The 24,718-nt window shown below is 37.1% G+C and overlaps 1 protein-coding gene across 1 annotated transcript in view; it reads left to right on the top strand.

Annotated features, from left to right (window-relative positions):
* The window catches only part of tub (TUB bipartite transcription factor), a 56,511-nt gene that overhangs the window by 6,330 nt on the left and 25,463 nt on the right, over positions 1 to 24,718 (top strand). The window contains exons 2-4 of the mRNA XM_079810833.1: positions 5,796 to 5,847; positions 13,770 to 13,932; positions 22,898 to 23,032. Coding sequence (XP_079666959.1) covers positions 5,796 to 5,847; positions 13,770 to 13,932; positions 22,898 to 23,032 — 350 coding nt within the window. The remainder of the gene's footprint in view (positions 1 to 5,795; positions 5,848 to 13,769; positions 13,933 to 22,897; positions 23,033 to 24,718) is intronic.

Below are 24,718 nucleotides of genomic sequence, written 5' to 3'. Positions count from 1 at the left end.
TCTCTTCGCACTGTTCTTGAGCTAATCTGAAGGCCACACCAAGTTTGGAGGTCTGTAGCTATTGACTCTGCAGAAAGTTGGCGACTTCTGCGCACTGTGCGCCTCAGCATGCGCTGACCCCGCTCTCTGTGATTTTTACGTGGCCTACCATTTCGTGGCTGAGTTGCTGTTGTTCCCAATTGCTTCTACTTTGTTATAATACCACTAACAGTTGACCGTGGAATATTTAGTAGTGAGGAAATTCCACGAATGGGCTTATTGCACAGGTGGCAACCTATCACGGTACCACGCTTGAATTCACTGAGCTCCTGAGAGCGACCCATTCTTTCACAAATGTTTGTAGAAGCAGTCTGCAAATGGCTTGATTTTATACACCTGTGGCCATGGAAATGATTGGAACACCTGAATTCAATGATTTGGAGGAGTATCCCAATACTTTTGGCAATATAGTGTGTATGGATAGATAGTGTTTTAAGTTTCTCCTCTGTCAAAATGTCCATGGATAGACTGAAAAAAATTACAGTCTGAGGCAATTGTCCAGAGCCTTGAATTGATCAATGTAGAGTTTTTACTTTTTTGTTTTTCGGTGACGCACTTAGTACATTTCAGCAGATACGGTGGTTGTGAAAAGAATCAAAATAAGAGTCTGATTGCAGGTGGAAAGCACTGAGAAAAAAAGACTTGCGTAACTCCATAGAAACTCTTTAACCTTGAAAGTGTCATTGACCTTCTTCATATTTTAACTGTGCAGTAGTGCTGTGTAAAGAAGTCTTAATTTAAGATGTAGTCTCTGAAGTCTTGTCTGATTCTGTCTTATGTAATTTTGCTCCTCAAGTAAATCTTATTTTAAGAATTTTTAAGATGTTTTTACTGCAATACAAAACAAAAATGATTGCTTTTAATGCCTGTACAATTCCTTCAGGTTATAGCTGTTTTGTAAGTGCTGCTCTTCACTCTGAAACACGCAGCACAACAGACTACATACTTAATTAAATTGCAGCCTTTGGTATGTTAATCGCACTTAGCTATATCATTATTTTAGTTTTATTTCGATTAATTATGCAGCCACATTTATTTATTTTAATTTCACATTCAATTAAATTTGTAGCTTTTTATCAAATATATTATGAACCACTTTTGGGAAAAACTGCATTTTGTATTTTGTTTTGTTTGAGAATTAACAGTTAAAAGTAAAGAATACAAAACATGCAGTTAAAACATGCAGTTAAACACCCACATGCATATACACACAAAGTGAATTGTCACTGTCATCAGTGAAGCTTGATGGTGAGAGCGAGAGAGAAATTCCCCCGCACATTGCAGACAGCTGTCAGCACATATCAATTTATCTCTCATCTCTTGTTGACCCTCATTATAACCGCTCTGTTTATGTCATTATCTGCCAATCTGATGGGAACTGACACCCTTGACTGCTGACATTAGGCACTATGCTTTGTGCATGTGTGCATTTGTGTATTTTAGCTTGAGTGGGAGTGTGATCATGAATGTGTGCAAGTAAGGATTACTATTTCTGTATCCTGCAGTTTGTGAGTGCACTGAATAGGTGTCTGTATTTTTGAATGAGTGTGTGCTCATGGCCCACGGGCATGTATTTTCATGCCCATGTGTGATAAAAATGGTGTCGGTGTTGACAGTCCATAGAGAGTGAAATTTCTCAGGCTTAAATAGGAAAGGAGAGACTTTGAGTTGAGCACTGAGAGAAAGGGAGACAGAGTATAATAGATAGTGTAATCCTATCTGTCTGTCTGTCCATTCTATCGTTCTGTCATTTTGTCTATCGGTCTACCTACCGTTCTGCCGTTGTATCTATAATTCTATCTAAATATCTATGTATCTTTCTGTAAGTCTGTCTATCTGTCTGTCTCTCACTCTGTTTATCTATCTGTCTGTCTGTATGTCATTCTCGCTATCTGTTCTATACATCATTTTTAAATTCAAGTGTTTGAACCTTTTTTTATAGTGTACAAAAAATACTTATAACAACAAGAGCATCTGATTAGCATGTTTGTGTGTTTTATAATGTCAACAAGAAAATGAGTAAAAGGCCTGTGGTGTTCTGAACTCAAAGTGCTGTAATTTTTGTATAATGATTTTTTTTTTTTTATTGTCTTACGATTTCCAGAGGGAAGCCAAATCAAAACTGATAGAAAAGATAGCAGAATTCTTGATTTCTAAACAGTATTTGTACCCGTGCATCTCTCCATTTTGATTGTAAAATATGTTCCTACCAGATGTTGAAAGCTATACCATGGATGTGCATTACAGATTACATAGCATAAATCCTTTTCCACACCACCCTTGATCTGTCACACTACTTATCTCCGCATGACCCATCATAGCCACAGAGGAGGCCCTCCATTGCCATTTAATTAACACAGCTTTTGGCTCCGCAATAACAGGCGTCAGAAATGCATAAGGGGAGCTGGAGTGAATGTGTCATAGCTGATTAAAGGGAACGAGAGCAGGGACAGGCAGAGCACAAAGGCATCACCAAAGACCTCCCTCCTCACAGGACCTGAAAGAGGACAATGAGTCAGAGGCATGATCAACACAGCAGCGCACTGTCTGGTCTGTGTCCTTTGAAAAAAATTGTTTATACGTACCATTTATATACTGTTCTTCTGACCATATTCCAGGTTTAATGGCCAGTAAATGGAGACCAATTGCTGTGAATTTATTTATATAATTTGTCCTGGAGTCTACACATCAGCTCTGTTAAAAAAAAACCTTATGCGGTCTTCGGTCATTTCTGACTGGAGAATTTAGCATTTTGAATTGTTAAAAATCACAGCTTCATCGGAATGGTACAAAACTTGGTGACTTTTATGACACTTGGAATATGAACACAAAAAGAATTGAGGGCATGATTCGAACAGACTAAGTGATCATAAAAAAATAGTCACACTCATGGTTTTCAGTCAAAAATGACCGACCATAGGAAATGAATGGGAAATTGACAAAAATATGAAAATGCTGAGAATTTTTGTGTGCACAATCTACAAATCGGCCACAATACTGAAAAAAGTACACAACAGCGAAGGGATGACACTCCAAAACATCAAGAATGGGATATATATATATATATATATATATATATATATATATGCACGCAAGCACATCTATGAACCACTGTCTGCAACACAGAGCAAAGTTTTGAGAATATGTGAAAGCTATTCAATAATTCGATCATAATTCAGAAAAAGCTCACAGCAGTGAAGGGATGCCACTCTTAAACATCAAGAATGTGAAATTAACACACCCATTCCTACTAGGGATGCTCATTTCGGTTAATTTTCCCAACCGACAACCGCTGCTCATTATCCGATTATTAACAGTTAACTGATAAGATTATAATATTGAATTGGTATTAAATAAAAATATGATTGACGAGTATTTGTGACTCGTTAAGGCAGCATACAGATCAGATAAAATATAGATCAAATGAATAAAATAAATAAATAAATATATATATATATATATATATATATATATATATATATATATATATATATATATATATATATATATATATATATATATATATATATATATATATATATATATATATATATATATATATATATATATATATATATATATATATATATATATATATATATATATATATATATATATACATATACATATACATATACATATACATAAATATTTTCACTTAAATAATTATCAAATTAAGATGACAAAACGAAAATCCATTTGAAGCTTTGAAGAACCGGAATAGTTTTTTTTGTCAAATAAAAATAGCAGGCAAAAGCAGGCAAAATAGCAAATAAAAATTGTTTTTTTTTGTTTTTTTTAAAGTAGCAAGTCTAAGTGATGTGTTTTAGTCTGGAGCGCAGCCTGTTTTTTGAAGCTTTGATTGTGTTTACAGTGTGCAATATAACATGTGTTCATGTTTCGCGTGTAAAAAAACACAGTATTTTTCACACTATTTACTTATCTGTATACCGCTGTTTTCACTGTCCTAAAAGCGGCTTGAAAGATTTCCATGTTCTATGAAGTCCCTCCTTTAGAATTACGTAACGAGTTCTGACTGTGCCAGTGGTTCCCGTGTTGTGATTCGACAGCAGCTTAGCTCACGTTGCCCGGAAAGGTCACGCCTCTTACCATAACGGGGAGATGCATGTGCTCAAACTACAGCGTCCCTGGCCAAAGAAAGGTGATTTGACTCCGGGATGAAAATAACAGCGTCTCGACGACATGGCGACAAACACACTCTACAAACGCAACCGAACGCAACACTTCCGCTTCTCCACGTGGGAGAGCAACAAGACCACGCCCCCTTTTTGCGTATTCTTGTGGGCGGAGGTTAGTCAACAAACTGTTCTACTGACGTCATTAAAGCAGGATGTACAGGGATGTAGTCCAAACCGGCCGTTCGCTGTAGGCTTTGAAAGGGAACTTCTGTTAAATAAAATATCTCTCTTGGCATTGAACTCTGAGCTTTATAATTTTACAGGTATTATTTATGCTCTAACAGCAACATTACACACTAACTAAAGCTTGAAAAATGGGATCACGAAGAACAGGACCTTTAAACCCGCGGCAGAAAACAACCTCTCAAGCCTAGTTTATACTTTCGTCTGTCTCCGCAGCGCGAGCCTCTGCTGACTGCGCACACGCCTTCTGTGCACGCCATTGTGTTGTTCTTTGAAACGACAGAGGACGACGCGGGGTAATTGTTCTATAAACCATCAGGAAACAGCGGTGAGAACAACATACGTGACAATGTTTACCGAAAACCACACTACGAAAAGCCTTAAACAAGGCTTCAGATGGCACTGGTGCCCCGGGAATACAGAGATAACGTACTTGTACCACTACTGTATTTTAATACCGCGTAGCATATTTTGCAAGTAACTTCGTCGCCCTTTCTGTCGCTATGGTCCCACACAGTAGGCCTACTTCTTTCCCATTGTTTCATTTTGCGAAATATGTCTAAAAACAACTAGGCAATTCACAAGCTGCTCTATAGAGAGCTATACAGGCAACTAGTGGTTACTAGGGTATTTCATGTTTTCTTTCTGTACTCCTTTTTTTTTTCATGGAGGGCCAGTGTCCTGTAGAGTTTAGCTCCAACTTTCCACAACACACCTGTCTGGAAGTTTCTAGTATGCATAATAAGACCTTGATTAGCAGGTACAGGTGAGTTTAATTGGGGTTGGAGCTAAACTCTGCAGGACAGTGGCCCTCCAGGAGCAGGATTGGACACCCCTGGCCTAGAGTCTATTTTATCCTGAAATACTGCATACGTTTGTTTTATTAATTAAAAAAAAATAAATTTTCTATGGGAAAAATGGATATTAATTATTGCATACATATTAATTAATACCACAAAACCCTCTCAAAATGCTAAATAAAAAAGAAAATATTTATTGAACAAAAATGTATTAGAATGATTTTACTGAAAAAATAAGTTACATTTTAGGGGTTCCGGTCACTTTTGACCGCTAAGTCCACCATTGTGACTCCCAAGTAAAAATCGCACAATGATGTACTGTATGAGATGAGATAAATACTGTATACTTATGCCATGTGCTGTGCTGAAGGACATGAACAGGGGACCCTTTGTGCAAAATCATTGATATTACATTATATTTTTATTTTACCGTATTCTTCTCTTGATAGTGGCTGTATCTTTGGGTACACAAAAGCTTGTTTGAATCGTATCTCTATTGGTGCTACTCTTGCTGTGGCACATCTTCTTTTTTTGTGTGCTTTCCCCATTTAATCTTGTTTTTGTCCTTCTGCAGCACCTTGGATGATGAGGGCACGAACCTGCGACAACAGAAGCTGGACAGACAGGTGAGTCCTTCTTTGGTTTCTTTTCAGCACTGTGTACAGAAGGCTCTGCTCCAAGGAAACGAGAGGGAATTGAAAAGAATGAACAAAAGGAAAAACAGGCAGAAGAAGAACAATGAGAGAAAAACCCTTCATTGAGGAATCACATCACAGAAATATATTCTCAAGACGGTTTAAAGAAAATGCCTTTGATAAGATTCCATATGACATCCCTCCCTGTATCTTAGACTTGCCCCAGATATCTTTGGAAATGTATGCCAAGATTGTCTTTTTTTTCAGTTAGCAAGACTTTATTAGCCTTGTGGTTTGCATTGAGTATGCTGATAATTTTTTGTTTATTAAACACATTGGATTCTAAGGAGAACAGATGGGTTCCCTTGAAAGCTTCACAAAGTTTTTTGACAGTTAATCATAACTGTTAGTTATTTTTTGTCATAAGCATATTATCTCCAAACATTTCCTTAGAAAGGAAGACAAAATGTGACATAAGGCATAATTTTAATTCAAGTTGAAAGTATTTTAAAGCCAAAATATGTCATTTTTTGCTGCTAGAGGTCGCTTATTCAAAACAAAGGCGTAGCTTGATAACGCCTTCACTCGGCGACTACTATGAGACACTTGTTGCACACTGCATAGTCTCAGCCTCAGACATCACGCCCACAGACTGTTGGCTGAATGTCTGATGCATATGGCACACTTATCTGGAAACACTTCAGGAGTTTTGAAGTCGTCATCCGATTGGTTGAATTCTACTGGATGTCTGCAAGACGAGTGTGTTGCGTTCTTTAACGGTCCACCTAGAAACAAATGGCGTGACTCCAAACTCCCTCGTGGAAGTAGAACGCTGACATGTTTACAACTGTGACAATGAGCACTTACCAGGATCAACTTAACGCTGGATTTTTAAAAGTATGTGAAGTTCGCAGCTCCATTGTTGCAGTAAACTTGCACAACATTCTTGAATGAATAGTTTATAGATGCACGCCGGTCTGTTATAGCAGGGACATCAACTTTACATTTTCATGCCTTTAAACATGACACAGAACAAAGTGAACTGTGATTGGTTGCGTTACATGTCAGTCAAACGTCCTCTTGGGTGGTCCTCGAGCAATGAAAACTGAGATAGAGTCCAGCGGTAACGTCAAGAAAACAATAAAACTGTGCAGAGCTATATAACGATGATTAGTTTCAGTCGATGAATGTATGTATCCAAACAGTTGCTCAGCTGTCTAATAAAACACATAATATATTAAAGCGTCTTTGGTGTTTCCATGGTTTCTTCAAAATAAAAATCAAGGGAACACGAGTATGATGTCATTGATAGGTGACGCACGGTCCGTGTCCTGGTTAATATTGCTTATTTCTCTGGATTTAAACATTCTTGGAAACATTTGGGATAATGTAAGTACGCGAGTCAACAAAATACATAACATTGTTCTAGTGGTTTTTGGATATTTTAATCCAAAAATCTTACATATTGTCTCTATAATGTCTTTATTGTAAATTTACTTGAATCTTACACTAAATAGTACATTACGACATACAGTAGAAAGGAGTCGACCTAGCAACAAGACTGATGATGCATCAATACTATACAAGCATATTTAGCTGCAGTGTCTTCCTCTATTTTGAATTTTTTATTTGTGTCTAACATTAGTTTGTTGTTCTTCCAACCAACATTTTAGTTTTCTTGCTTTTACTGGGGACTACTGAGCTTCTAAGCATCTATCAAAAGTGTTTTATTCTATCCGCCTACTCTTCCTTGTTTGGGGGTTTTAAGGTTTTTTTGTGTTTTCAAAAATCTCTTATGCTAATAAAGCTGCATTTATGTGATACTACAGAAAAACGATACTTTTGTGCAATATTATCAACATTTTAAAATAGCTGTTTTTTTATTTATTTATATTTTAACATACTATTCCTGTGATGGTAAAGGTGAATGTTCAGCAACCATTACTGCAGTCTTCAGTGTCACATGATCCTTCAGATCATTCTAATATACTGATTTGATGTTTTTTTTTAAAAAAATCTTATTATTATGAATGTTGTAAATGATTGTTGTTCAAAAGAACAGCATTTGATTTTAAAATATTTTGTCACAATGTCAAAGTCTTTACTGTCACTTGATCAATTTAATGCATCCTTGTTAAATGTTACTGGCCCCAAAATGTATTGTTTATGTACCATTAAATGGTAGTGTATACATAAAAATTAATATGGACATAATTCAAGGCCCTTTTTAATACAGTCAGTTGCTAGCCATTTTACATAAATGTAATTTCATAATTGAATATGATTATCATGAGATGTAGTTCATAATTCAACATAATTAGAAATGCTTGCCAAAATACTTGTGACAGGCGCAGTGAAATGTTTCCTACTAGCAGTATTGAAATCAGGGTGTCAGGGTTATTTATACAGATTTAGTTGGTTTAGACGGATATAGAAAGATTCAGTGAAGCATTCCCAGTGTATAAGAACTACAGAGCTGGGACAGATTTAGGGTGTTAGAGGAGACAGAAAGTGCATCCGCCTTAACCTTGATGGCTTTTTTCAGAGAAAACTGACAGCTCAGTATTCTTAGTCTGTCTAAGTCCTTGCTCTCTTCAGCTGTCCAAAATGTCTAGAGGTGGGCTGTAGATGGGAGATTGTTTTTTAATGAGCCTCACATATTAGGAATGCAAGCCTCCATGTTCCGTGCCTCTGCAGTAAGGGAGTTTGGAAGATATCTCCTCGAGGGTGCTTTGCATCTGTTTGTCTGCTGTTGTGCTGTAAACAGTGGTTCCTGCAGCTGGATAGGGAGACGAGCATAATTTGCTCCAAATTTCGACTCAAACCAATAGGTTTAGCCCATAGCACCCGGCTGCTCTTTAATGGATCTCCCACTCTTTTCACAAGACCATGAGACCAAATTACCATGTTTATTGCCTGTCTGCTTTGCATAATAACCTTGAAGGAGCCAAGCCTGAAATTGTTGAGCATCACCTTACCCAGCCTCTTTGTGCTCTCTATGGCCTCAGGAGCCTTTGACTGCTGCGTTTTGATGAATTTTAAGGTGCTGTTTGAGCACATCCAAGTGATCTGTTTCAAAATACTGATACTGAAAATATTATGGCTTATTTGGCAGTGCATCAGGTCGAACAGAGGAGAGCACAGATGGCGAACGTGTTTAGGCAATGTGTACGCAGATAAACAACTTTTTATTAGAACATCAATATGGAGATCTGTGCGCACTGCACAAAGGCATGTTTCCCCAAGCAACAAGGTACCGCCAATAGAACAAGCTTTGAAACCCCAGAGGGAGATGCAATCTTGTACGAACACGAAGCATTATTATAAACTCATGAATTCATTGTGTCTCTGTGATGACAAATTTTTGAGCTTAAATCAAAATCAAAATGACAAGGTTTCAAATCAAATGATTTTGAACTCTTTTGTTTTATTGCTATCTCTATGAGACTATGAATAGGACTGGGTATTGATGCTGATTTTATGAATCAATTCAATTTGATTCTGATTTAATTTTCACTCTATTCTCGATTTGTTTGGATCAGGTATAGTGCATTACTATAATATGAAAAGTTAAAATGAACAGTCAAATTCTATGTATTTTTAGATATAATGATCAACACTCAAAAAAGATTTGAGCGGTTACATGAGACATGACGAATTCAGTTAGTTGTACTGTTTCTTTCAAAATACATTCATGTTTATTTCATGAAATAACTAGTAGTAAATAGTAAGGGTATGACGAGACGCTTAGCTCACGAGACGAGGCACGAGATTGGGTTCACGAAACCAAATTCATGACTGGAATAGGCTGCAGATGCTTTTTGAAATGTTTTAACTAATCATCTTGTAATGAATGTCATTTCAGCTCTACTTTCTGAGTATGAATTATCATATGCATTGAAAGACAAAAATATACAAGCGCAGTAAAAGGTTTTCCCACAAACACAACTGACTGGTTTCTCTCCTGTATGATTTCACATGAATCTCTTCAGACATTACTGTAAGTGCATTATGAGCTTCCAGAACTTCTGATTGAGGCTGTGTGTGACCTCCTAGTTGAACTCCTTTCCACAAATTGAACATAGAAATAAAAACAGTATAAATAACTAAAATAAATAGCACCGTTTTTTTCTTAGTCTTAAGTGCAACAATAATCAAAGTAGTATCTCAATATTCAAAGTGCAAACAGAGATCAAAAACCGAGACCAGAGCTAAGAGGTGGTTACAACTACACAGCCCAGCTTAAGATAGGTTTGATATTGGGAGGTTGCGTTTTACTTTCGCTTTCAAATTCGTGATTGTAAGTACTCGTGTATAGGGAGTGGCGGTGCTGAGCGCGCATTCTACAAGATAAGATAATTATCAGACGTTTGGGTCTGTTGCGCATCAAATCCTCCGCCACGGTCTTGTCAGTCAGTCATGTCGCCTTACTCTCATCACGTTGTCAGTGAACTGATTCCTGCTGCACTGTGTGCGACTCTCATGCTGGATGAGCAGAGCAGATGTTTACAATAGTTTACAATTTAAGCGACCATCAGGACCACCAGTTCAGGATGCTTTTTTGTTTCAAATACGTTTGTCATTAATTTACTTTCACAGAGTGCCAAAACCACCTTTATTGTTTAAAATTTTCTAATTTAAATTGACACTGAACAAAACTCACAAAGCTTATTGTGAACATTGGACAATAGGCACGCTACAGCTAATGTTTAGTGAAGTATAATCATTTGTTCACACATCAACAGAAAACAGCACAGACTTAAAGATCGATTTGGGTTCATCAAAAATGAACATTTATTCAAATCAATGTCAACCCATCTGTAATGAAAAGTAAAAAAAAAAAAAAAGAAGAAGAAAAAAAAGAGGCTTTTTATAGCAGCTAATGGCATGTTTCTGCTTGCATAATCTGTGATAATTGGTTCCTTTCTCATTTAAGGATTTTCCATTTGCACACCACCCACTTGCGCTGGGGAGGGTGTTTTTTCTGCCTGACTGGACAGACCTGGTCTTAAGCCCACTATTCGCTTACGGATTCCTTTAATGTTTAATAGACTCCAGCGCTGGGATCACCCTAACTCTTGGCTATAGCTTTACATAACGGCAGTTGCTGCGAACGTGAAGAATGTTTTGTGGGAAAACCCATACTGAGTTGAACATGCAGTCGTGTGTGAAGCAAAGGCGTGTTGCAGTGGCTGGTTTTAGCTCTAGGACTATGAAAGTTTTACAAAGAAGCGACACATTCCCTGAGCTCCAAGGTATTCTTTGTGTGGCTCCGTTCCATTGTTGTTGAAACTCAAAAGTTTCCATGTTTGAAGATGTGTTGTTACACTTCTTTTCTTTCAAATTAAGTTTTAAAATGTCACGGATGAATGCTGGAACTTCATTCAGTGAAGGAGAGGAGAACAACTTTATTTTTTACTTTGTGAAGAACTGAGTGTCTTTATTAGAGCAACTGTGACTTGTGACTACTTGAGGTGAGTTCATCAGAGATTTCTCAAGGGAAAATGATAGAATGGAAATCTCCTCAGTGCTCACCTATTTAGTTGCCTTGGCCCTTTTTAGATATAAAGTTATAATTAAATAGTTTTTTTCCCTTCATTTTACTATTTCTATTAATATTCAGCTTTTACTTTTACTTTCCTTAATATTTTTACTTTCCTTCATAAATGTTGTGTATTATGTATGTTCAAATTGATGAAATTGGTAATTTTCCTTGATCTGTAAGAGATCATTGTACTACAAAAACAACATGTAAGTTTTAAAACTCAACTTCCTTGTTAGTCCAAAACAGCTTTTATTGAAACCAAGCTCCGAAAACAACTAATTTCGGATTGTGTCACAACCCAAAAGAATGTTCACGTGCTGCCTGTGTGTCTCTTTTTGTGCGCACAGAAAACAGCGCACGAGTCCTCTTGCGCTTGATGCCTGACTCGACTTAAAAACACATGCAAATTATAAACTTTCACTCTATGATGGTTAAAATTTGCAATTAATCCGCAAATTACATGCGTTCTGAACTGGGGTGCAGCTGGCCCATACGGATCACGGATCAACTTCGATCCCTATAATTGACATCACACATCCTGCAATATGACTATCGCGGATGTGCACATCGCGATATCAGTGTTAAAACGATATATATCGTGCAGCCCTAATTCAGCGTGACACTCACATAATTGACACTTTTCTCACGCTCTCATTCCACACATCCATTTTCTCACACAATGAAAAATCACGAAGCAAAGAGACACTGACACCAACAGAAAAGGAAGAGCAGGTTACTTTGAAATGAAACAAACTCTCTTCTAAGTAAATAAATACCATTTTGGCGTTCTTAAACGTGATAGATCGCTGCAGCACCTCCGTTACGGCGTGTGAACTCATCCCTTTTTCTTTACTACTATTATTTAATAAACACGCATGAACATTATGTATGTTGAAAGATACAATACAACTTACCGAAATGTCTCATGTAATCGATTAATCAGTGTTTCAAACGTGGAAAGAGGTCAGTAAAACAGCTGGAGAACAATGTTACCGTACTGGTACATTTACCTCAGGAAAGCCATTTAATGACCATAGCATGTTAATTAGCTAGAAAAATTAACTATAGAGAGGCTGATAGGCCATATGTTTACAGAATTAGTTGAGATTTTTTCCTTGAGAAAAATTAACATGTAGCTACTGTACCTGATATTTATCCAAATGAATTGATATCGAATCAAGAAATCAAGATCACAAGAAAATCGTGAAATTTGTGTCAAACACAAATAAAACAGTAGCCTACCAGTCATAGTACCATGTAGACATTGTAACGTGTTGTTACTAAACTTAATGAAATTAAGTGAAAATCACAATAGACTTAGGTTTTGTTTACAACCCCCCCCCCCAATCCATAATTCTCAAAAGTTGGCAGCCCTGGTTATGATGAAAGCATTGCTCGAAGTGGGCTGGTTGTCTGTAGCATTCCCTCACTTTTTCTTGCGTACCTTTTTCCACATGTAATACTTTTTTCATATGCAAAGATGTCAGCCAATCATAGCGGTGGGCATTTACGTTGAAGTCCCACAACAAACCCTTCCACAGGCGTTCAAATCAGAGGGCTAAAATCAGGGTTTTGACAATTTTTGATGTCAAAATCATACTTGCATTATAAGTGCACCTTAAGATTTCTTTAGCATATATTTTTTTAGAAAACGCAGCAGATGCTTTTCACATCCGTGCACAGTATCCTTCTGTGAAATGGTTGAGTTTTGATATTGAAAGATCTGCATTATTTATATATGCATTATTTCTAACAACAGAAAAAATAATCCCTGAGGTTAAAATGCAGTGCATCCTGTTCTCATCTCCAGCTCTATTTTTGCGAGAGAGAAAAAATCTTCAGAAGATGGAAATAAGCTGAATTAAACTGGCAGAAGTACAGAAGCTGTGCCTTGGCTTGTACAATGAAACGCCGTCAATAATACAAATACGTGCTGTAATACTTCAGTAATTTTGAGCAACTTTTTGTTGTACTCATGTCCGCTTGTGTGTTTGCCTTGAGGATGCTTCTTTGTTTTTGTGTGTTTTGGGCAGTAAGATGGGAATTAAACCACAACTACTAGAGGCAGTTCTCTCAGAAATAAATGGATTTTGTGCCAGTTATTTCTGCTTTCATTTAATTTCAATATTTCTTCATATTTATGCTATAAATATTTAGTCATTAGAGATGAAGTTACGACTAAATGAATACATTGATTGGTTTTCTCTTCACACTGTGCATCTTTTTGAGTAAAGTGATAATTTGTTATTCCATTGCAGTTTTTGAACATTATTATTTTCTTTGATTATATATTGCATTAAATATCATATTGCACAAACTGTTTTGACCTATTTTACTGTATTGTGTGTCTGTTAATGTGTGTTTGTAGCGAGCTTTACTGGAACAGAAGCAGAAAAAGAAACGTCAGGAGCCCCTGATGGTGCAGTCGAATCTGGACGGGCGGTCTCGAGTGCGCAGGACCCGGCAGTCGGAGGAACAGGCTCCCCTGGTGGAGAGCTACCTCAGCGGCAACAGCAGCACCATCTACCACGGTACACATAGCCACATATAGCTAAAAAACACACACATAAAATTGCGAATAACCATCGTGCCCCAGAGACTCAAGGGTCACGTTCACTCTCGAGGGCATATGTTATTCCAAGCTTGTTATTACACTGGCATGCCAATATCGACCCACGCTGCTTAAACAGAGAGGCCTACAAAGGCCGGTGATTGAAAATGGAAATGCTTGTTTGCTGATTGTTCGGCAAACAATGCTGCCATTCTTCGCACTGCCAGCGGTACTGGCTTGAGTTACTCTATTGATCTCTGTCCCAGACTGCTCAGTGTTAGATAAACCCTTCCTACAATGTCACTGCAGACCTCAATCATCTATATTAAAACATTTGGCAGTGTCAGGGGTTTTTGCTCTGAGCTATGAGAAGCCTTCTCTTCATTTTGGTCGGCTTGTGAGCAAACATTTTTTCTTGGCTGTTTGTGTATCATTGTCGTGTCATATTTCTGTTTGACATTATGGCTAAGCTCTACTCAATGAAATAGCCTATTCTGGAGAAAATGAGAGAGTAACACGGGTAATAAAGTACTTTATGTGTGTTATAGATCTACATTATAGAGTTTAACAATATCTTAATCTTATTATAATGTTCATTCATATTTTTAATTAAAATGTATTGTTATATTTTCAGCTATTTCATTTGTTAAAATACTTTTATTATGTGCTTTTTTCCATTTATTTAGCATTTCTAATTTAGCTTTATTTATTTTTTTCAGTTTCAGTACTTCAACTTCAACTTTTTTTTAATTTCAGTTAGTTGCCAAGGCAACATTTCTAACGTTTCTATATAATGTTCTATATTTGATTTGTATTTCAGCTTTTTTCAATTTACTGAAACATTTTATAGTTTTAATTTTAGTTCACAATAACAGCACTGCAGTGCACAATGTAAGCACTCTTTAAATGCTTGTTTTGATATGCAAATGCCTCTGACAAAGTTCTGACCATGTCAGAAGATTGGGGTCACATTCCTGCATGTGATTGCTCCTATGACATCTGTCTAATGAAGAACCAGTAGGAGTTTTTCATTTGATTTTTTTACAAGCTGAGAACATCAGTTGACATACCTCAGATCGTCGTATTTGTATTGAATCCAATCCAAGACATTCCAGTAAATCATCATTCAGTTGATACTGATCACCTGTACTCTGGTACTATAAAAATCCTCACAGGCTTGTGTTGTGTTATTAAAGAGAGGAATGTCTGTTGATACTAGTGGTTTACAGTATTATAAATAATTGACTGTCTTTCCCTCAGTGTTGTGCTGTCTCATCAAAGAGAGAGCACCTTTGGCGCTCATCCAGCCTGAGCTTCAGTGAATTGCAAAACTGTACTTGTTTTGTGCATATTATTTCCTTCTCTGGTTAGAGGGCCAGATTTGTATCACAAAGGTTGTTGTTCGATGCTCAATACTGGGAGGGAAATGGAGGTGTGGGAGTGAATGAACAGTGCTCTTTTCCACCCTCAATACCCACGACTGAGGTGCCCTTGAGCAAGGCACCAAACCCCCAATCGCTCCCCAGGTGCCGCAGCAAATGGTTGCCTACTAGTCCGGGTGTGTGTGTCCATGGTTTGCAGTGTGTTTGTGTACACTACTCACTGCTCCTAATGTGTGTGCACTAACTTGGATGGGATAAATGCAGAGGACAAATTTTGAGTATGCATTTCACTTTGCTTGCCCTATTGGATGTTTTCAACTTGTGTATTCACCTGTGAATTGATGCCTTCAATCTCTCAAAGCATGAGTAACAACAAATAACTTCTCTTTAAAAAAAAGCAATGTCTGTTGTTTCTTTCCATAACTAAACCATTGATCACCTTTCTCTCACTTCATCTGACAGGCTTGTCTTTTAAGCCTTTCAGTGTTAGTGATGTACTTCAAACTGACAGTGATATGCACTTTCGAGTATTGTCAGAGTACATAGAGATCTGTTGCTTAAAAGAAAGTGCAGCAGTTGACAGCCTTGAAGGACCGTTCAAAGGAGCAGGCTGTGAGAAGGAACCAATTTTGCCTCAAAGCTTTGATTTCACAGTTGTTCTGGCAGCCACTGAATTCCCTTCAATTTAAATTGTGTCCAGGGGTGTACGAGTGTGGAGATCAGTCTCATAAATTTTTCACGCAAAATGCCTACATGCATAGCCAATTTCACATGCATGAAAACTAATTCACGTGCAGGAAAAAAATATATATTCACAAAAAGCAAATCACGTGGGCAAAATAAAATTATATATTCATAAAATACATTTCACCAATGCAAAACACAATTCATAGATATACAACTGTGCACAAAAAGTTTTGAATGTTTAAAATGTGCGATCTTTGAATCTGAATATGCAAATCGTCATTCGCGTGTAAATCGCCTTGGATTTGTGTGTGTGTACTTTTGAGACTTTCCTGGCAGCGCTGTCCTCCCATCGGGTCAGTCGTACTTTTTAGCCAATCAGGTTCATGCTTATCAATCGACCAATCATAATCATACCTGGGTATTACGTCATCAGCTTTCGACCACAGTTCAAGGCCCTGTCCCAAATGGCACACTTCATGTGCACTTTCGGTCTTGTGGACTTACAATGGCCGCTGCGTGCGTGTGTCTGTTAAGTCCACGAGACTGCAGGGTGTCCCATTTGTCATTTTAGGACTCGCGAGCGCCCCCTTTGAGGTCGATATGCGCCCCCGATGCCAATTCTGCCGAGCCTGCACCGGTGCGGGTTACGCAGCGGACTTCTTCCCGGCAGTCAAAGCGGCATTACGCTGTGAGTGCGGAATTAGAGGAAGACCGTGAGGGTTTAGGGGGCCATTTGGGACAGGGCCCAAGTCATGGCTAAGCAGTGCAGTTGATCAGTTCATTTCTGGGTTTATTGAAGTTAAAGAAGTTAGAGATCAGTTGAAGCAATAATTTATTAAATGCTGTTCATTCCACTTGTGAACATCAACATTTATTTTAATTGTTGATGGATTCTTATTTTTACTTCATAAAGAATTATTATTCATGTGCATACCACACAACTTTAGTATTTTAGATTCATAAACTCCATAGAAAGCATAACAATGTTTTGACTGATGAGAGATGTTGTATAAAAAAACGTTTTTGGATATTTTCATGCAGTCTATTGTAGTTTTATTTAATGAGGATAGGAAAGAGCGGCCAGAGCAGTTTGTACCTGCATGTCATCTCCTGTCCACCACACAATTGATGATGGTATGGGATTACAAATTTAAGAATCGGTTTTAAACTAAGGGAAGTACACTGTGTTTTACATTTTAAGGTAAACTTTATGACATTCTAAGGAGATCAAGTCAGGCAGTTTAGGTGTTTGAGACATTAGTCTTTTGTCTTTACGCACTTCCTGATCAATTGGCATGATCATCTCAAGGCACAGTTGGCCTTTGTCCGTACGATAATGTGAATGTATGGGAAATACTGTCCGAGGGATTGGATTAGCATCTATGCATTTGAATGACACTGTTATACTGATGGGATTAGAACTGGTGACTGGTCATTGCTTTGTTTAGATTTTCTCCAACTCTACTGTGTAACCCCTCCCCCTAAAAAGTCTATAATATACTGTTTTTTAGTCAGACTTAGATGACCACAGCGACCAAACAGTGAGTCTCAATAAAGAGTAACGCCTGCTTGAAAGATATCCCAATGTCTCCTGGTCTCTGCTTCGACGAGGAAAAGAGTTTCCAACAATGGTAATGCATGTAATGACGTGCATATACATAGATGAAACGTAAATGGTCTCCAATGTTTTGTTTTAAGCTACGTATATGTGTAGTTTTATTGTTTCAGATTTCCAAGACAGATGGTGTATGAAGTTGCAGGCAACCAGTAGCGTGACCTTACCATTCCTATTGTAATTGTTTTAAAACAGTAATGTTGCAAGCCATCCATTTTGACAGTTGTTTCAACAAGAGGTGGAAAGTCATGCATTGTTACCATATTCATTCTACACGCTCAAGGAATAAAGCCCTGCTATGCATTTTTAAATGTTCTTGTTTCTTGTCAGAATTAAGATTCAAAGTATGAAAAGATATGTACAAAGATGTATACATACAATTGATATAAGTTTTATTGGTAACACTTTAGAATGCTGTTCCATCATTACTTTACAACTACACAGGTAAAAATGATTAATGCAATATTAACACTTTAGTAACTACTCTTAACTAACAAGAAAATTATTAACGAATGAGTTAGCAATAGCGCTCAGTTGAATGAGGTAGTTCACTATTAGCTAATCAATAACTAAAAAAAATGTCCAAACCTCTCAGAGGACTACTAAGAACTACTATATGCAGGTTCATAATTAATGTGAATAATATAAAATGTATAATTAATTCTAAAGTGAAGATAATGGTTACCCACCAGTAATGACTCAAGTATTAACAAATCCATTAGAAGGAATTACTAATCGTTTGTATTCTAAAGTGAAAAGCATAACTCCTTAATATTGACTGAAGTCAAAGTCATTATAAACTTTTGATGTTTTTATTGAGGTTTTGGATAGTAATGACTCAAGTGTTACTACATCCTTCTAAAAGTATTACTAATTATTTGGATCAGTAAGTGGAGATCATAGTAACCCACCAGTAAAAACTAGAAGTGTTACCAAATACTATCCAAAAGCTTACTATGGCTTTAGTCATACTCTGGAATTATCATGCTTTTCTCTTTAGAATACTGAATACTAGAATACCAAATAAAAACACATGAGTCATTACGATCCAATATTTTACAAAAACCTCAAAAGCTTACAATGATATCAGTCATTACTAGAGAGTTATCATGTTTTTCATGTTTATCTTGAATACTTGAGTCATTACTAGTTGGTTACCATGATCTTCACTTTAGAATGAATTATACATTATGCATCAGTCACATTAATTATGAATCTGTATATAGTAGTTCTTAGTAGTCCTTTGGCAGGCATGAAATAAATAATAGTTATTGATTAGCTAATTGTGAACTACCACATTGGACTAAGCACTATTACTTACTAATTTATTAATCACAGTTTCTTGTTAGTTAATAGTAATTACTGGAGTGTTAAAATAGCGTTAATCATTTCTGTGTAGTTATTCGTTAATGAAAGAACATAATTCTAAAGTGTTAACGTTTTATTAATTTGAACGTTTCTGAATAAAATCTATGTAAATTGACTTGGCCATGATTAACTGTAATGTTCCTGTTGCATATCAAGATCCTGAACTGACAATCTCAAGTATGAAGGAGCACAACATTTAGTACAGAGAGATATAGGTCTCGTCCATAGTTGTGTGATTGGCTAAACTAACAGTTTGAGGCTGGGCTACAAGTCCTTTAGTCATTCTGCTGGTGAACCACAATTACATTGCATGGCCGGTCAGAGATGTTGGTAGTGTTCCAGTCAGACTCCTCTTTTCTTTTACAGTAGTTAAATGTTTATGGCCAAATGATAAATGTAACTAAATCACTAAACCTTTCATCTCTGTCAGGACAGACAGATTATCAGATTTTGATCTGATATTTAAAGCAGTCAACACCTACTACAAGAGGTGCAGACAGAGGAAGAGCAGGAAGCAGGAGGTAGTGATGGTAAAATAATTGAGTTTACATAGTAATCTTAGTTTCATGATCCTATTTGCATCTCTATGATCAGTATGCCTTTGTCTGATCAGCATAAAAACTGTTTTACCCGGCTAAGTAAAATAAATGCTTCAAAACATTGTCCTGTGACATTAAAAACCTTGGGAATACTATACAGCACAGAAAATGAATATTGATTAAAGCAACACTTGGTAACTTTTGCATTACATTTACATTTAGTCATTTAGCAGACGCTTTTATCCAAAGCGACTTACAAATGAGAGCAATAGAAGCAACTAGAGCAGTCTAGGGCAACAATATGCACGTGCTGTAACAAGTCTCAGTTAATCTAGCACAGAACAGATTTGTTTTTTTGTTTTTTTTTAAATAAATTAGACAGACAGAAAATGAATAGAATGATAAGTGCTATTCTTGATTGGTCAGGTGCGGCTGGAAGAGATGTGTCTTTTAGATGTTTTTTGAAAATGGCTACAGACTCGGCTGCACGAATTGAGATAGGCAGGTCATTCCACCAAGTGGGGGCAGTCCAGGAAAAGGTCCGTGAGAGCGATTTCATGCCTCTCTGGAATGGCACCACAAGGCGTCGTTCACTGGCAGAACGTAAGTTCCTGGAGGGTGTGTAAGTCTGAACAAGCGAGTTTAGATATATTGGTGCAGAGCCAGTGGTTGCTTTGAAGGCGAGCACCAGTGCCTTGAATTTGATGCGAGTGGCTATTGGTAGCCAGTGCAGACTGATGAAGAGAGGCGTGACGTGGAGGAATTGGATATTTTACTCTCTCACTTCCCTGAGGATGGCACTCCTCTGGTACTGCTTGGTGTACCAACTTTTGCTTGGTGCTTGGTGTACCAACAGGCCCAACTTTTGGCACTCTAGAGGTTAATAAACAAAACTGCATGCATCTTGCGTAAGAACATTGTAGCCGAAGCTACTTCACTCTGTTTATATGCCACGCAGGTACTGTGCTACTCCACTGTGTGTACCGACCCGAACACGAAACTTACAGAGTGTGCTTTTAGCGCTTGAGGGCTGTTAGGTATCAGCGTGAATTAAGAAGTTTGTGACCGCTATCCAGATCACGCCAGAAGTATTTAATCCTGAAAAATGCAGAGAATCAATAAGTGCGTTATAATTTATCACTGCATACTGTTGCACAAATGTGCAAGTAGGCTACAAATATCGTCATAAAATTAGGTCTATTCACTATTTGAAGAACCATCACGATGAGGCCAGGGTCAGCGCTAAGTGGTAGCTAAGGTCACCCTGATGATCGTTTTGCTCACCCAAGCATTTGAGTGATTGTAGGTGAGGGATCTGTCTGAGGGTCTCTAACTCCCGCTAAAATACAACAAAACAAGCATTTCCTCTTCATTTTGTTCACAATATGGGACATCTTTGACATTTAATTCCCACAGCAGTTGCTTACATCTGTTAAACTATTGCTTCAACTGATCTCTAACTTCTTTAACTTCAGTAAACAAAGAAATGAACCGATCAACTGCACACTTCCCTAAAATTGCATACTTCCCTACTATATTGTGGGTGAAAAACCGTATGTGACAAAAGAAGTATGTCTGAATTCACAGTACTCAAAAAAGAGTAGGCACTAAGTACCCGGATGACCCACTTTTTCTGGCGAGATTCTGAAGTGTGCATACGATGGACCCGTTACAATCCCTTGAGGCCACGGGAGAGGATTTATGAATGAAAGTGAAGCATTGTAACTGACGCTGGTAGGTCACATGATAATGACAACATGGTGAATGTAGTACATCCAGATTACATTCATACGACACGCATTCATACTAGCCTATATAGAGTGTATTTTTTAAACGATTGTGAAGTAATTACTTAAGTAATAAGTACCTACTCAAAAGATTATGCGATTTCGGATGCAACCCATGACTTGAACTGTGGTCGAAAGCTGATGGCGTAACATCCGGGAAGGCACAGCCTCAAGTGATTTATGATTGGTTGGTTGATAAGCTTAAATGTGATTGGCTAAAGAGTACATTTGAGTATGTGGGAGGACAGCGCTACTAGGAAAGTCTCAGAAATATTCACACACAAATCCAAGGTGCACTCAAAAAGTGATACGTTGGATTTACTTAATTTTTTATGTCAACAGGTTCCACATAATTGGTTTATATTGAATTTAATTAACATTGTTTATTTCAGTAAATTTACGTTTTTTACGTGAGGTTAATTCAATGCCATTTAGTTAAATCAGGTTAACATTCTTAATTTTGTCCCAAACTATTCCATTTAATTATTCTAAAATGAATATAAAAAACAAACCAAAACATGTAATTCAGTTTAAATGATTATTTTTATTTAGTGAAACATTTATAAAACCTTTTACAAGGTCTTTTTGGCTAGCCAGAATATGGTTTTATTACACCCATGGCATGCCCAAAGCAGTTGTTTATTATTATTAAAACAACTTTGCTTGTTATTATCAGGTCCTCACCCCAAGCACATGCTCTACACTTCACCACAATGGTATCCTCTAAAAACACTAACATAATATAAACTTTTAAATACCAACATAACAAAACATTAAGCATTAAAAAGTCTCTCCATTTTCTCATCTTGTTAAAAACGCATCAAATAGCACTTTATTTATACATTTACTCTCCGAATTCAGCCCCTTTGCAAAGCATGATGGGAAGTGAAAGTCTTGTTTGATTGGATTACTTGATTGAAACATGTTATTTCAAAATGAAAACATCAAGTTATGTCAAAGAGTAACGGTTTTAAGTCAGTTTAACTTGAATCAATTACATTTGAACCAGAAACCTGATATAATTGTGTTAAATCAAGATTAATTGCTTAAATAAAGTGAATAGCATGATAGCAATAGTGTGATTTCACATATGAATGATGATTTGCACATTCAGATTCATGGATAAACTCGTACATTTTAAACATTCAAAACTTTGTGTACAGCAAATTGTTTCGCGTTTGTTAAATGTATTTTGAATCTATAATTTTATTTTGCGCACAATTAGCTTTTTGTGAATATACAGTATTTTTTTCCACGAACATGAATTGTTTTTTGTGCACGTGAATTAGGTTTCATGCATGTGAAATTGGCTATGCGTGTGTGCATCGTGTTTTTTGAGTGAAATATTGATGAGTCTGATCTACGAGAGCAGTGGGATGTTTAGTTTTTTGTGCTTGCAGCCGTCTCCTGTGTGTATGCTGAAAACGTAAGCTTAGTTTTTGCTGTGGTGTTTTTGCTAACTCTTTCCTCTCCTCATTCATTTTAACCCTTTTCTTTATTTTCCCTTTTTTTGTATTCTCACACTATCTTCTGCTCCTGCTGGCTCCTCCTGCACCTCCTCGTTTAGTACAAGAAGCGGAACAGGAAGAAGTTAAAGCTGTAGCAGAGGTTCAGGCCCCTCGCTCGGCTAAAAAAACCAAGCCGCCTACCTCCACTCCTCAGACTGGCAGCGCCAAGAAGGAGAAAAAGGGCAAGCACAAAGGTCAGCTGAGCAGCCTGTTAAACGTCAGGCCCAGCATGTGCACGGAAATCTGTTTGTGTGTGTGTGTGCTTGTGTCTGAGTGTGTGAAGGACATTTGTGTAATGATCAGTGTTACCTGCACTTGACAGGAGAAAAATTGATTTAGGATGATCACATGCATTATGGCAGCACTGTTTGCTCCACATGAATGTACACTACCATTCAAAAGTTTGGGGCCAGTTAGATTTTTTTTTTTTTTTAATAAATAGAAATACTTTTATTCAGCAAATATGCAATAAATTGATCAAAAGTGACAGTAAAGACATTTTATAATTTTACAAAAATAAGTTTCAAATAAAGGCTGTTCTTTTGAACTTGGAAAAAAAAAATTATCTACCCAAAAAAAAAAAAAAAATCTTTAGTTTCAAATCAGCACATTACAGCGATTTCTGTAGGATTGTGTGACACTAAAGACTTGAGGAATGATGCTGAAAATTCAGCTTTGCCATCACAAGAAAACATTTAATTCTAGAATGTATTTAAATGGAATACTATTGCACAATATTACTTTTTTTTACTGTATTTGTGATCAAATGAATGATTTGGGCATAAGAGCCTTTCTTTTTTTTTTTTACATTAAAAAAATCTTTCTGACCCCAAACTGTTAAATGGTATTAATGTATTAATGTATCTTTTTTTATGGTTTTTACATTGATTTCAACACTCGATTTCACATCAATTTCAATACCGCTTGTTGCCATGCACATAAAGGTTGTGTTTCTTACCCTTTGTTTGTTGACATGTAAAACAGCAACGCCAGTTATCATTTCAATTGAGTTTTGAGCTCTTCTCCTTAATTGTTCCACTATGACATTGACCTTTCTGACCTTAAAGGTACAGTTTACCCCAAAATGAAATTCTGTCGTTTTCTCACTCTCATGTTGTTCCAAACCTCTACGACTCTTCCGCTTGGTAAACACCAAAAGTGTGTTTTTTTTTGTCTGTATTTTCTATGGATGATATTGGACCCCATTGACTTTCAAAATGTTCTTCTTCTGTTCCACAGAAGAAAGAAAGCCAAGAAAGGATGGAACAGAGTTAATTTGCTTCCTAATTGGAAAAAGTAAAAATATAAAAAGCACATCATTCCAGTCAAACAGCAGATTCTGTAATTTGCCATCTCTCATGTGGTGTGTTTGCTTAAACTATACCACAGATATATACAATCTTCTCATGTCTTTATGTTCTCCATACTGTTATTTTTATTTCCCCTCATCTGAGTCCGTCTCCTTGTGAGCGTGTTGACGATTTTCATCGCTTTCTCCGTTAATGACAGCATGGCACAGCGTTAATGAACATGCCCCTCGAGAGAGACCCAACCGCTGCTCTATACCAATCCTTTCTGTAGGAATAACAAAATCCCCTCTAATACTGTTTATACTAGGAGCAGCTGCTGTCCGCCTGCCAAAAGCAGCTCTTAGATGACCTACTGCAGCCTTCATCAATACAAGACAAACATTCATGAAACAGACAAATGCTGTCTCTCTATAATGTCTTGGATATTAGACACATGGGCCCAATCCATCAAGCGGTGGCAGTATGCTTCTAGCTCGACGTCAGCACCATTATGACTCACATAAGGCATTTGAATTTCTTCTAAGGGGCAAATTTATTTTTAGCTTTTCATTTGCTGAAGGTGTTACTTTT

This window comes from Gobio gobio, assembly GCF_949357685.1.
Source record: "Gobio gobio genome assembly, chromosome: 2".
Classification (NCBI taxonomy): domain Eukaryota; kingdom Metazoa; phylum Chordata; class Actinopteri; order Cypriniformes; family Gobionidae; genus Gobio; species Gobio gobio.
Note: the sequence above shows the minus strand (reverse complement) of the source record. Positions and strands in the feature narration are given on the sequence as shown.